This window comes from Schistocerca nitens, chromosome 2 (genome assembly GCF_023898315.1).
Source record: "Schistocerca nitens isolate TAMUIC-IGC-003100 chromosome 2, iqSchNite1.1, whole genome shotgun sequence".
NCBI classification, from domain to species: domain Eukaryota; kingdom Metazoa; phylum Arthropoda; class Insecta; order Orthoptera; family Acrididae; genus Schistocerca; species Schistocerca nitens.
Window position 1 is genome coordinate 125,963,153 of NC_064615.1, and position 14,733 is coordinate 125,977,885.

The 14,733-nt window shown below is 46.5% G+C and overlaps 1 protein-coding gene across 1 annotated transcript in view; it reads left to right on the forward strand.

Moving 5' to 3' along the window:
- Window positions 1–14,733, forward strand: part of LOC126235820 (cAMP-dependent protein kinase catalytic subunit 3-like) — a 287,659-nt gene that overhangs the window by 241,170 nt on the left and 31,756 nt on the right. Inside the window, exon 2 of the mRNA XM_049944669.1 lies at window positions 10,505–10,673. Within this exon, the coding sequence (XP_049800626.1) occupies window positions 10,505–10,673 (169 nt within the window). The remainder of the gene's footprint in view (window positions 1–10,504; window positions 10,674–14,733) is intronic.

Below are 14,733 nucleotides of genomic sequence, written 5' to 3' on the forward strand. Positions count from 1 at the left end.
CACGCTAACTGAATATGGATACCACTGTGCATGTATGCTCCTCTAGCCAATTTAGTGTGTGGCGGAGGTTATCTGTGGTACCACTATGTTTTCCTCTATTCCATATTCCATTCACGAATGGTACGTGGGAGGAATGACTGCTGATGAACCTCGGAATGAGCTGTATTTTTTTCTTATTTCCATTTCATGAGATCTATGTGGGAAGAATTAGTATGTTGCTCCATTTTTCTTATTTTGTTGAACTTCTAACATTATAGTTCTTGTGTTGCCTGAGGCTTTCCCGACGGACTAGTTGCAAATATGGTTGTCGGGCGAGGCATCGGAGGTCATTGCGAAATTCACAATATTTCATCGGTGCAACTGACAGATATCTTCAGGTGCTGCGAACATACTACTGAGGCTGTGACTCAAGCCTATCCCGGAAGAAATCACGCAGTTGTGAAAGCCATATTCGGTGACCAATAGCGCAGATACTCTGATGCATCCTACATTTCCATCCTCTGTGTTGTTTACCGATGAAGCAACGTTCGGGGGTGATGGAGTCAGTCGCATAAAAATGGCGCTTGTAGCGCCACTATGGGAATGCAAATCAGGTTTACATGAAATACACGCTGTAACGGTCGTGTGTGTTTGTTGGATGTGAGATTTGACGTGGTGTGTTGGTTAGTCAAGAAAGCCTTTAAGGCGACAAAAAACACCATTATCAGCACAGCATTGAGTTTGAATGGAGTCGTGTGCTCGCGTAAAGACCGGGCTCTGGCGCGTCATACTGCATTTGCAGCAGCTGTTGGCTCCACAGTCGCATAACGAATTGTCAAAATTCGGTTGCCGCCATTTGCGGAATCAGCGGTGCCAAGCGACGTCCAATTGGAGGCCAGGGTGGAGATACGGTGTGTTTCCTGACTAAAGCTGATTCTGCCTCGTTGCCATTGATAGCCGTATGTTGGTTAGGGCCGGCCGGTGTGGCCGAGCGGTTCTAGGCGCTATAGTCTGGAGCCGCGCGACCGCTACGGTCGCAGGTTCGAATCCTGCCTCGGGCATGGATGTGTGTGATGTCCTTAGGTTAGTTAGGTTTAAGTAGTTCTAAGTTCTAGGGGACTGATGACCTCAGATGTTAAGTCCCATAGCGCTCGGAGCCATTTGAACCATTTTGTTGGTTAGGAGGAGGCCAGTTGAGGGCTTTGTCGCCTTAAAGGCTTTCTTGACCAACCAACACACCACGTCAAATCTCAAAGCCAACTAACACACACGACCGTTACAGCGTGTATTTCATGCAAACCTGCTGGACACACTGGACCTACAGCTGGAGTTGGGGTTTGGGGTGCGATTTCGTATGACCGCAGAAGTACTCCCGTGGTTACTCCCACGCACCTAGTCCGCAAATTTGTACGTCAGTCTGGTGATTCGACCTACTGTGCTGCCATTCATAAACAGCAATCCAGGGGGTGTTTTCCAACAGGATAGCGCTCGCCCACATACTGCTGTCTTAACCCAACAATCTATACTGAGTGTCCTCATGTTGCCTTGGCCTGCTCGATCACCAGATTCGTCTGCAATCGAGCACATACCGGGTGATCTAAAAGTCAGTATAAATTCGAAAACTGAATAAATCACGGAATAATGTAGATAGAGAGGTACAAATTGACACACATGCTTGGAATGACATGGGGTTTTATTAGAACCAAAAAAATACAAAAGTTCACAAAATGTCCGACAGATGGCGCTTCATCTGATCAGAATAGCAATAATTAGCATAACAAAGTAAGACAGAGCAAAGATGATGTTCTTTACAGGAAATGCTCAATATGTCCACCATCATTCCTCAACAATAGCTGTAGTGGAGGAATAATGTTGTGAACAGCACTGTAAAGCATGGTGAGGCATTGGCGTCGGATGTTGTCTTTCAGCATCCCTAGAGATGTCGGTCGATCACGATACACTTGCGACTTCAGGTAACCCCAAAACCAATAATCCCACGGACTGAGGTATGGGGACCTGGGAGGCCAAGCATAACGAAAGTGGCGGCTGAGCACACGATCATCACCAAACGACGCGCGCAAGAGATCTTTCATGCGTCTAGCAATTTTTCTTGGTTCTAATAAAACCCCATGTCATTCCATCCATGTGTGTCAATTTTTAGCGCTCTACCTACATTATTCCGTGGTTTATTAAGTTTTCAAATTTATACTGACTTCCCGGATATCAGCGAACGAGAACTCCAGTGTCATCCAGAAGCAGCATTAACCGTGCCTGTACTGACCGGACCAAATTTAGTTCTAAGGCGCTGCAGTTATGGACTGTGCGGCTGGTCCCGGCGGAGGTTCGAGTCCTCCCTCGGGCATGGGTGTATGTGTTTCTGCTTAGGATAATTTAGATTAAGTAATGTGTAAGCTTAGGGACTGATGACCTTAGCAGTCCCATAAGATTTCACACACACCAAATTTAGCACCACGTATGGAATCTGACCCCCACAAACTGACATCAGACACCTGTGCAACACAACATAATGCATGTACATTTGCATGCTTGCATTCAAAATGCTGGTGGTTACAGCGGTTATTAATGTATCTGCATTTCACATCCGCAATGGCTTGTCTCGTGCTTACATTAACCTGTGATCTCGCAGTGTTAAATATGTGGTATAGACAAATGTATTCCGGAAATTTCATTACTAGAAAATGGTTCAAATGGCTCTGAGCACTATGGGACTTAACTTCTTAGGCCATTAGTCCCCTAGAACTTAGAACTACTTAAACCTAACTAACCTAAGGATATCACACACATCCATGCCCAAGGCAGGATTCGAACCTGCGACCGTAGCGGTCGCGTGGTCCCAGACTGTAGTGCCTAGAACCGCTCGGCCACTCCGGCCGGCTTCATTACTCTACACTGGTTTTTGATACGATTTTTTTCCATCAGTGAATTTAGCAACTGAAAAGCATTGCCCCTTTCGTTAGTTGATTTATATTTATCGGAATCCAGAATGAGCGGAGTGGGTTTGGAGTGACGGGTATTCAGATGGAAATAAAGAAACTGTCGGTAGGCGGTTATTACTGGTCTTTCATTGCCCTTTGGCACAGCATTCAGTGTCTTATCTCGTAAGTGACATAAGCAGACACACTTGTATCCGCCCATTAGCTGCTGGCACCGGCAGAAAGACTGTACGTCGAGTGTAGCGCCAGCAGAAACGCGCCCGTCAGTTTGCCAGCTTGCGTGTCGGGCAGAGTTCTCGCGTTTCCGCGGCTCCCACGTGGTGTCCGCCTCCCGCACCGCGCCTCGCAGCTTGGCAACAACTCTGCCGCAGACCAGTCTAGTATTTATAGGAATTGCGCGCTGGCGCGGTAACAGTGGAAGCTCTGTGCGGGCGGCCACCTACTACTGACCACGCTCCATACGCTGCTTTTATTCCGATCCACTTACCGAGCCAGCAACACCGTAAGGGTCCGTCTGTTGCCGTAATGTTAACGCGACGTTCTAGTGACGGGATCGGTTGAATGAAGTAGTTTGTGGATGGGCAGCGGAGTACGGACATGGTCCAAGAGTGCCTTGTTTTAACATTATGAAATATGTTAGAGTGGAGGGATATTTGCGGGGACCGCTGTCAGTCACCAGGGGATTGAGTACCCGGCCGCTGATGGCGTATATTGCAATAAATAGAAGAATTAGTGACTGCGAGTTATGTGATTTATTCTGAGTAAATTAAATATTCCTCTACTGTTGCCAATTTTTCTTTCTCGCATATGGTCAATATACGAGGGTTGGAACTTAAATAGTGGCAACTATATGTTCACAACCGATACAAGAGTTACATGTTTGCACCTGTTACTGTCCTTCAAAGTAGTCACCAGCGTTGTGTAGAACCCGTTGCCAGCGATGTGGAAGGCGTAGTATACTGTTAGCAGAGCCTGTTCTGTTGATGGTGCGAATGGAGCAGTCTACTGCCTGTCGAATCTCTGGAACAGTTCTGAAGCAAATGCCACGAAGTGGTTCCTTCACCTTCGGAATCAAATCAGAGTCACAGTGAGTTACGTCCGGCGAGTATGGTGGATGGTACAGTACTTCTCAGTCCCATCGAACAGAGCACCCACAGCTTGCGCTGTATGCGCCCGCGCGTTGTCGTACAAAATGATGGGTGGGTTGCGCAGAAAGTGTCGCCGCTTCTTTCGCAAAGCTGGTCGCAGGTGATGCTCCAAAAACGAACAGTAATACTGTGCAGGCCGGCCGACGTGGCCGTGCGGTTAAAGGCGCTACAGTCTGGAACCGCAAGACCGCTACGGTCGCAGGTTCGAATCCTGCCTCGGGCATGGATGTTTGTGATGTCCTTAGGTTAGTTAGGTTTAACTAGTTCTAAGTTCTAGGGGACTAATGACCTCAGCAGTTGAGTCCCATAGTGCTCAGAGCCATTTGAACCATTTTTAATACTGTGCATTGACGGTCTGCCGTGGAGGAACGTAATGCGTTAGCATAATACCATCACAGTCGTACACCAGAATCATCATAACTTTCATCATACTGGGGCTCTGACGCACTTTAGACTTTCGCGGCGACCCATAATGACTCCATTCGTTGGATTGGTGTTTCACATTTGGCTCGTACGATGTGGCCCATGCCTCATCCAGTGTTAAGATACGCGTAAGAAAGCCTCCCCTTCACGCTCATAGCGTTCCAAGTGCGTCTGAGCAGCGTCGTAACGCATCTATTTCTGCATTTCGGTAAAGTCATGCGGAACCCATCGTGATGCAATTTGTCGCATGCCCAGGCGTTCCGTTTTGGTCCGCAGCTCGTGGTCTTGCGGTAGCGTTCTCGCTTCCCAGGTTCGATTCCTGGCGGGGTCAGGGATTTTTCCTGCCTCGAGATGACTGGGTGTTGTTGTGTCGTCTTCATCATCATCATCTTCATCACCACCATCATTCATCCCCATTACGGTCGGAGGAAGGCAATGGCAAACCACCTCCGCTAGGACCTTGCCTAGTACAGCAGTGCGGGTCACCCGCATCGACCCCTACGCTCTTCGGAGTATGGGACCTCATCATCACCATCATCATCATCAGGCGTTCCTTTAGGATGCGAAGCACAGTCGTTTGCGCTAATCCGGTTTCGTGGGCGAGCTCACGAGTTGTATGGCGTCGATCACAGTCCACTAACGTGGCAACAGCATCCACGTCTTCTTTAGAGACGCTAGGACGACCTGCTCGATGCATGTCTGCCACAGTCTGCCGACCTTCGTTGAAGACTTTTACCCAACGTGACACTGTTCTGTACGGCAATGCCGATTCCCCACACGCCTTTTGAAGACCTTGATGACACTGTCGCGCTGTACGACCTCTGGCACATTCAATCTTGACCCATCTCCGTTGTTCCTGTTTCGAAAACATAGTGACACCGTTACGTTAGGCCGCTCGCTTACAAGTGACTGTTTTTCCCTCGATTGTGCGCACGCCGGTGACTTGGGACGGGCGAGTCCATTTGCTCGGAAGTAAGGTAGGTGCTATCAGCGACAATAGTAAATTCCATTGCATAGTGTCTCCACAGCGGTGTCGCCACTATTTAAGTTCCAATCTACGTAGTAAGGTCTTGGATTCGACTTTTTTTTTGATTAGTCCGACTGTGTCAGGGGGTGCTCACGGTTAATATTTTTGCAGTTAGGCTCTGATTTGTGTGGATTCAGTGTGACGAGGTAATTTAAAGCTAGAAGTCCTCAGATCTCAAATAGATCGGATAAAACTAGAAGCCCTCACATTTCAAGTAGATTGGAAAGTGCACAGGACAGTTACTACAGAAGCAAATAAAAGACCGACAACTCATGTACTACTGAAGCTTCAGAAGCTCCCGGGTTTGTATAGAAAGTAATGAGCCCTATTTGTTCGTGAGGTGACGGTATGTCGCAGCAAACTCTTTCCATACAGGTTCGATGGAGGCGTAAAGTCGCTTTCAAAACGCGTCTGACGTCAATCGCCTACGAGATCACGTGCTATCCGTATCCTGGTTTGTGACTGTTGCCAACAGGCTCGGTAGAAAATTAACATGCAGCAGTCTGTCGAGCAGGACTACGGCATGTGTGTGGGACTCGGAATATCTGCTCTGCAGAGGTTGGCTGTGATCCAGAAACCGTTTGGAAGAGAACGCGTATCACAGGCTGCTGTCTTTAGTTGGTACAAGTGCTTGAAAGACGGTCGAGAGTGTCCAGAAGACGAACGATTGCACGGGGTCCCCTCAACGTCCAGAAACGAGGCCTGTGTACAACGTGTACATGATTTGTTGAACAAGAACGTCGGTTAAGTGTTCAAATGGTCGCATACCACGTGGGAACCGATAAAGTGACTGTGCAAAAGGTCAGCCTAGTGGGGACAGGCATTGCCGCCTGCTGGAAGCTGCTTAACGACAACCCACCAATCTACACGTACTTCGTGTCAAACTACAGCCTGGCATGGCAAAACTTCACCGGCCCCCTGCAATCTTGACGTAGCCTTGGCTCACTTCATTCTAAAGACAGCACTCGATGGACGTCATGAGACCGTAAAAGTCGTTGTCGTTTCGACGAGTCGCTTGAAAGACATTCCGAAAAAGAAAACTCTTAGGCAGAAGTGTATTGAACATAAAGCCAATTGACCATTGGGCGTCGATACAGTTCTTGCCGAATTTATACTAATTATTTTTTGTACAAAACCATGCAACTGTTGGATAAACATCTAATCTCAGTGCGGCATATAGGTGCGTTAAAATATTCAACAGTAACTGCCTCGCGGACGGGATTCTTTAAAGAATCTAAGTCCCTTGTGTAAAACAGCTTCAAAGTCTAATTACTTCGTTATGTATGTTGGAAGTAATTAAGTGCTGTCTTTCTCAAATATTGGATGAATACCATGTCGGTAATTTGCGCATCATGAGCTATGCTGTCTAAAGACATACACACAGTTTCTGGGTTAAATACGTGACTTGTTGTGTTAAATCTTTAACGTAGATTATACCTTTCAATGAGTAGGTTAAGAGAATTTTAAATTCGGTCGGTAATTAATGAAATACTGAAAATAAAATTTTTGTTGCCCCTGGAGCTAGGTAGCCTGCAACTGGTCTAGGGTGACTGATTTAGCCATTTAGTGGTATGGATGGACACATGTCTCATGTCACTCGTGTCATTGGTCGGCAGCCCACGACCTGCCAAACCATTTCGTGCGACACGCATAGGCATCCGCTTCTAATGTCTTCCGAAGAGAACTTTTAAGAACTGGTGAGGACTACAAGACAGTCCCGTTTACGCCTGAGAAGAAGCAACATTATTGTTAAGTGGTGCGCTGCCGCACACGCCTACATAGTGTCGGCCTGGCTACTCCCAAAAGTATAGAAGTAATTTTTTAATATTTAGTGATTAAATACCCACTTAAATAAAGTATCCCCTGTTAGACCTGAGTCCCACACACTTGGACAACATTCTAAGATGGATCGCACGAGCGCTTTGTAAGCAAAGGCTGATTGCGTTTCTCTAGTATTCTACCAATGAACCCAAAATCTTCCATCTGCTTTACCTACGACTGAGCCTATGTGATTGTTCCAGTTCACATCCCTACAAATTTTTGGACACTGATATTTGTGTGAGTTGGCCGATTTCAACTGAGATTTTGACAATATTCGGCCCGCGTATACTGAAAGGTAGCCGACCTCTGAACTATACAGGACGTCTCCTCTAAGAGCCGTCAGCCGCATTTTCTCTGGTGTTTGAGCAAATGCCTTGCCCTTTAGTTTCTGCACTGTGTAGCTGGAGTGAACCCAGACCAATAGTGCTGATCATGTTTTTCATGCGACGTCCAGTGTCGACGAAAATCGTCGGTGTGTTTCCCGTTACAGAGAAAATGGTTTTTAAAGCGGAATTTTACTTGCCCATTCGATAAAGCTGTCCCAGATTAGTCTAGTCCGATACTCATTTTGTCGAAACGAATATCTGACTAGAATAATTTGGGAACGCTCTATCGATTAGCTACGTAAAATTCCGGTTTAAAAATAATTTTGTTTATAACGGGAAAGAAATCGGCGGTTTCTGTTGACACTGCACGTTGCGTGAAAGACGTGACGAGCAGTAATTGCTTCTGCTGGTTCCAGCTACACAATGCAAAAACGAAACTGCAGATATCTGCCGAAATACCATATAAAATGTGACGCTTAGGAGAGACACCCGGTATATGCGGCTCACGAAATATACCTCATGAAATACGGCTACATACTGGCTGAATAAGGAAAGTCTAGAAATTTTTCTAGAAGATAACTGCAGTCACGATCACCAAGATATTCCAGTTAAAAATATGGAAGTGAGATACCCAGCAGAGTCAGTGGGACAGCACTGATGGGTGCCGAAGTGTTGATTCCGGAAAAGGTTGGAAATGCATCATTCCAGACTCGATTGGAGTATGGTGCTTATTTTGATGGGACACGATCCCACACTCAGGTCTCAAGAAGTAGTGCAGTTTCCACTCGAGGTAAAGGTTAAATACTGAAACTTAGACGATTACTAGCATTAGACTAGTGTTGTACTATTACTCCTCAGATATATTCAGTGTGAAACGTAACTTCCTTCAGTTTGCTTGACGTCAGTGCAGCACTGGCTGTTACATCATCAGAGCCGGAGCTACACCTACAGAACCGCGTATAAGTCGAAAGATTCGTAGCATACAGATGAGTCCAGGGTCACAAGACTTCTGGTTCCCAAGTGTACGAACCCCGACAGCAGCAGTGGGGACTCAATCCACTTATCCTCTCTTTATCTGGTCTTTTTTGTTCTGGTTATCTTTCAGTTAAATTGTAGTATTATTAACGAAGTTAATATACCATGCAGAAGTTACGTCAAGGACCCATTACACCAAAAATATTTCTAAATTTTTGTATGTATATTAGATTCGGTAGCAATAGGCTGCTTAGTATATAACTGAAGTTGTTAGTAAACTATTGTACACTTAAACTAGGTTGTGTAATAGAATTGTAGTTGATTGCTATGCTTATATTAAATATTATGGACTAAGACTGTACATTTGTCTCTCATTTACGGAGTAACATTCCATCATAGCCTATGGCAGAAAGGATTTTTTTGCAGGAAATAAAGAAATTTTAAAAATTGCCTATGTTGAATAGTTAGGCGTGAAACATTACCGGTTTAACAGCACTTGCGTAAACTCATCGTCACAAAAATATTCCTTTTTTTGAAAGACAGGCAACGGTCGTACTTGTTCCCAGCGTTGCCACGGGTTCATTTTTTCATTCCACGATTTGGCAATTATTTCATTTTAGCTTTTGTGTCAGCAACAGCTGTCAGTTCGCATCAGAGAGGAACTAGCATGCTCCATCAGTTCGACTCTTGTTAATTTTGTTCCGGTGTTACACTGTTTTAGCTAAGCGTGTGTCATGCTTTCTGAGGAGGAGGCTAGGAAGCAGCCCGACATTCGCTAAACGAGCTTGAAAGCTGCCTGTAGAACGAGATCGAGCTGGCCGATGTACTAAACGAATGGCTGTTAATTCGAGGTGCGAAGTCGATCTGGCTCTGCGTGTTAAGTTTTACCATCAGGTATAAACTGGCGTTCCCCATATATACAGTAATCTACACTGCAATCTATGTCAAATACATATCATACATATTGTTTAACGCTTGTCACCATAAACACGTATACGAAACAGCTGTAGCAGCTATTCACTTGAAGAGTAAGCTACTGTAATTAATCTCACCACTTCATAAAAATATACATCTACTCTGTACATTGATTAGCACGCTGCTAAAGAGGCTCATACGTCTTATTTCATCACTGTAATTCGCACAGTTTCTTTTCTCTGTATGTACTTTTTTCTGTCGTAACAACAAAATCCTTAATCGAAAGTTGACTGGTAGTTAAGTTCACAGCAAGCCACAGGTTTGTTAGCATGTAACTGATTTCTGTGGGAGTTTCCATCGTTAACTACTTCGCACCTACGATTTCTTTGTATCTCGAATCGTTCTTACGAGCAAGGATGCGACTGTAGAAGCGCATTTTATCGTTGTCATATGTGAAAAGTTAACACGGATCTTGAAGCTTTTGTTTATTTTACCTGGGACATATAGTACAGTCAATTTTGCCATTTATCCTCTTATCCTCCAAGAAGAGGTTTTTTTTATTTTTTTTTATTTTTTATTAGACTTATGGGACTTAACTGCTAAGGTCATCAGTCCCTATAAGCTTACACACACACACACACACACACACACACACACACATATATATCCATGCCCGAGGGAGGTCTCGAACCTCCGCCGGGACCAGCCACGCAGTCCATGACTGCAGCGCCTGAGACCGCTCGGCTAATCCCGCGCGGCAGTGCCATTTCGATCCCATTCAGTGTCTGCTTAATTCCCTCATTACCACGGGGAAAACAGTATGGAGCGAGCTGGAAGCCTTATTAATATTGTTTTTTCAAGTACTATTTGCAGAACTACGCCGCTATGAACTTAAGAACTGATTACGACATTGGTTGTCTGTGTGTGTGTGTGCAGGCACTGGTACGTTCGGACGCGTCTGCCTGTGTCGTGAGAAGTCGACCGGCAAGTACGGCGCCATGAAGATCCTCGCCATTGGTGACGTCATTCGGCTCAAGCAGGTGGAGCACGTCAAGAACGAGAAGAACATCCTGCAGGAGGTCCGGCACCCCTTCATCATCAGCCTGTGAGTACCACAGCGTGCATTTTTCGCATACATATGAGAAGATCTCTCAGTCAACATTTAGAATATCTGCAAACGCACTTCTTGAGTCCACCTGATTTTTTTTTTTTGTTGCAAGTATAATTTTTATGTGGAGAATAATGTTACCGCTATTGATGCTTCATTCCCCTTTTTTGCCAGCGCACTGCGCCTTCCTGCATTATTCACGTTTTCAATTGATTGTCGCCAGCAGTTAGTTAGTGTTGTAGAAGTATCTGAAAAGGTCATCTTTTTGTTTTCTTATGTTAAAGTTGCTGTTTCGAGTTTCATGTTTGTAACTGATTGGTGAATGTACTCACATGATAAAGTCAAAATGTTCAACTTCTTGAAGAGATCTCTAGAGTGAGCTCCTTTACTATTTTTTCCTTATTATTTATGCCGCCCTTATCTGTAGTTTGAAACTCCGTTGATGTTGTGTAAATTTGTCACACACAAAAGAATTCCATAGCTAAGAACGGGCCTACGTACAGGTTTTCAGTTTAAGTTTTTACAAAAAATGAAACAGTAACATTTCTCTAAATATCGTCATATTGTTTCTCAAAACATTCACCTTTAAAATTTATTCAGTTTTGCGTGCTGTCGTGAAAACATTTTTTTCACTCTGATGTTCGTACCTCAAAAACATGTTTTCGAAGGATTCAAGAGCTGAAACTTCCTGGCAGATTAAAACTATGTGCCCGACCGAGACTCGAACTCGGGACTTTGCCCGCGAAAGGCAAAGGTCCCGAGTTCGAGTCTCGGTCGGGAACACAGTTTTAATCTGCCAGGAAGTTTCATATCAGCGCGCACTCCGCTGCAGAGTGAAAATCTAATTCTGGATTCAAGAGCTGCTTGAAGTGTACGCACTATCTGACCGGAAGTATCGGGACATCAATTAGTGCACATTAACATAGGGTGTTCCCATCCTTCTCCGTCGTGACGCCTTGATCACGGCTTGGGGCACTTTCAGTGTCGTCTCTGCATGGCTATAAGGGAGCGGCACCCCATTCTTGATCAAGAGCCGAAGGTAGTGATGTTGGTCGCTGAGATCAGGAGGGAAATCGACGCTCTACCACATCCCAAAAGTGTGCCATTGGGTTCTGGTTGGGAGTCTATGGAGAATAACATTCCTGGAACAGAATGGCGTGTCCAGACTATAACCTCACAGGTGCTGCTTCATGAGAGGATGCATTGTCATGCTGATACAATCGTAGACTCCAAACAGTTCCTCTACTGTAGGCTGTGCACTGTACTGGGGAATGTGTTCGTATCCTTTCACATTTAGTTTTCTTGAACGTAACAGGGGGACCACACCCTAACTTCGAAAAATACTCCCATACCGTGACACCATCTCCTCTGTACTTGACTGCTGCCATGGCGGCAGATGGCATACTCCTTAGCCGTGATAGCATTCGCCGAACCCGAACCCTGCTCGACAGGTGTACCCATTCTTTTTAACTCGCTATGGACATTCATTGTGCTAACTGGACTGCTATTAACACTAGGGACTCAAGTGATTCCTTCCGCTGATTTCATGCGACTTTCTACGACAGCTCCCGTAATGATCGAGCTCCCTGTCCATCATTACATGAGGTCTGTCTGGTCTCGGATTAGCTGTGATTGTTCCTTCGCGTTCCCATTTCACTATCACATACCAACAGTCGTTGGACAGATCTGTAAGGGCTGAATTATCCTTAATGGATGTGTTACTCGGGAGATATTTTGACTCGTCCACGTTCGAACTTACTGAGCTCTCCTGTCGGACCCCTTCTGCGGTTATTGCTTCTCTAACGACAGCACAGTACTCCCTACGTTCTATTATACTGCCAGGTCCGCAGCTCGTGGCTTCTAGCCGCCAGTTTCACGTTACATGGGGGTGCCCGGATACATCTGGTCGCATAGTCAGTCTCTCTCTCTCTCTCCCTCTCCTTCCCTTCCCTTCCCTTCCCTTCCATTCCCTTCCCTTCCCTTCCCTTCCCTTCCATCTTCCCTCAGTGCATTTGTTACTTGACATAACGGAAAAACCTCTCAGGGGCCGCAAGACATAACTCATGTGTTTTTTCTCCGTCAAACAATGAGTTTCGTGACGCGCCATGTGAGAGCTTGTATTGCCATTATGAAGGATGCAGCGCTTTTGGTTTTTTTGCCGGATATCAACGAAGATTTGCAACAAAGAAGTAGTTGTAAGCCATTCAGAATTAACTGTTTTTCGAACCTCTAAGGGAAGGCGTCCACCGAGGTGACGACGGCAAAAAATCTGACACGTGGCGTGACAAAAGGCTTCAGATGCAAAAAATTCAGTCGATCCTGAGTTAAATATTAATTTTGTTGGTCTTTTGGAAGAACATCCATCTACACTCCTGGAAATTGAAGTAAGAACACCGTGAATTCATTGTCCCAGGAAGGGGAAACTTTATTGACACATTCCTGGGGTCAGATACATCACATGATCACACTGACAGAAGCACAGGCACATAGACACAGGCAACAGAGCATGCACAATGTCGGCACTAGTACAGTGTATATCCACCTTTCGCAGCAATGCAGGCTGCTATTCTCCCATGGAGACGATCGTAGAGATGCTGGATGTAGTCCTGTGGAACGGCTTGCCATGCCATTTCCACCTGGCGCCTCAGTTGGACCAGCGTTCGTGCTGGACGTGCAGACCGCGTGAGACGACGCTTCATCCAGTCCCAAACATGCTCAATGGGGGACAGATCCGGAGATCTTGCTGGCCAGGGTAGTTGACTTACACCTTCTAGAGCACGTTGGGTGGCACGGGATACATGCGGACGTGCATTGTCCTGTTGGAACAGCAAGTTCCCTTGCCGGTCTAGGAATGGTAGAACGATGGGTTCGATGACGGTTTGGATGTACCGTGCACTATTCAGTGTCCCCTCGACGATCACCAGTGGTGTACGGCGAGTGTAGGAGATCGCTCCCCACACCATGATGCCGGGTGTTGGCCCTGTGTGCCTCGGTCGTATGCAGTCCTGATTGTGGCGCTCACCTGCACGGCGCCAAACACGCATACGACCATCATTGGCACCAAGGCAGAAGCGACTCTCATCGCTGAAGACGACACGTCTCCATTCGTCCCTCCATTCACGCCTGTCGCGACACTACTGGAGGCGGGCTGCACGATGTTGGGGCGTGAGCGGAAGACGGCCTAACGGTGTGCGGGACCGTAGCCCAGCTTCATGGAGACGGTTGCGAATGGTCCTCGCCGATACCCCGGGAGCAACAGTGTCCTTAATTTGCTGGGAAGTGGCGGTGCGGTCCCCTACGGCACTGCGTAGGATCCTACGGTCTTGGCGTGCATCCGTGCGTCGCTGCGGTCCGGTCCCAGGTCGACGGGCACGTGCACCTTCCGCCGACCACTGGCGACAACATCGATGTACTGTGGAGACCTCACGCCCCACGTGTTGAGCAATTCGGCGGTACGTCCACCCGGCCTCCCGCGTGCCCACTATACGCCCTCGCTCAAAGTCCGTCAACTGCACATACGGTTCACGTCCACGCTGTCGCGGCATGCTACCAGTGTTAAAGACTGCGATGGAGCTCCGTATGCCACGGCAAACTGGCTGACACTGACGGCGGCGGTGCACAAATGCTGCGCAGCTAGCGCCATTCGACGGCCAACACCGCGGTTCCTGGTGTGTCCGCTGTGCCGTGCGTGTGATCATTGCTTGTACAGCCCTCTCGCTGTGTCGGAGCAAGTATGGTGGGTCTGACACACCGGTGTCAATGTGTTCTTTTTTCCATTTCCAGGAGTGTATTTACCAACACAGCTTTGATGAATACAGCGAAACTAAGTAGAAATATATAAGATGGTTCTCTCTAAAACAAGTTTGCTAATGTTTTTACTGATTTGCTGCATTTAATGTAATACCAGATCATTTCGGAATGTAGCAACATAAACACTTCGTTTTGACAAGACAATGCTTTACTTGGACTAAGAAAGAAGCTACAGAACACATTTCTGAACTCCATAGCATGTCGCTTTTGGTTTTCTGCCGGCCGCGGTGGTCTAGCGGTTCTAGGC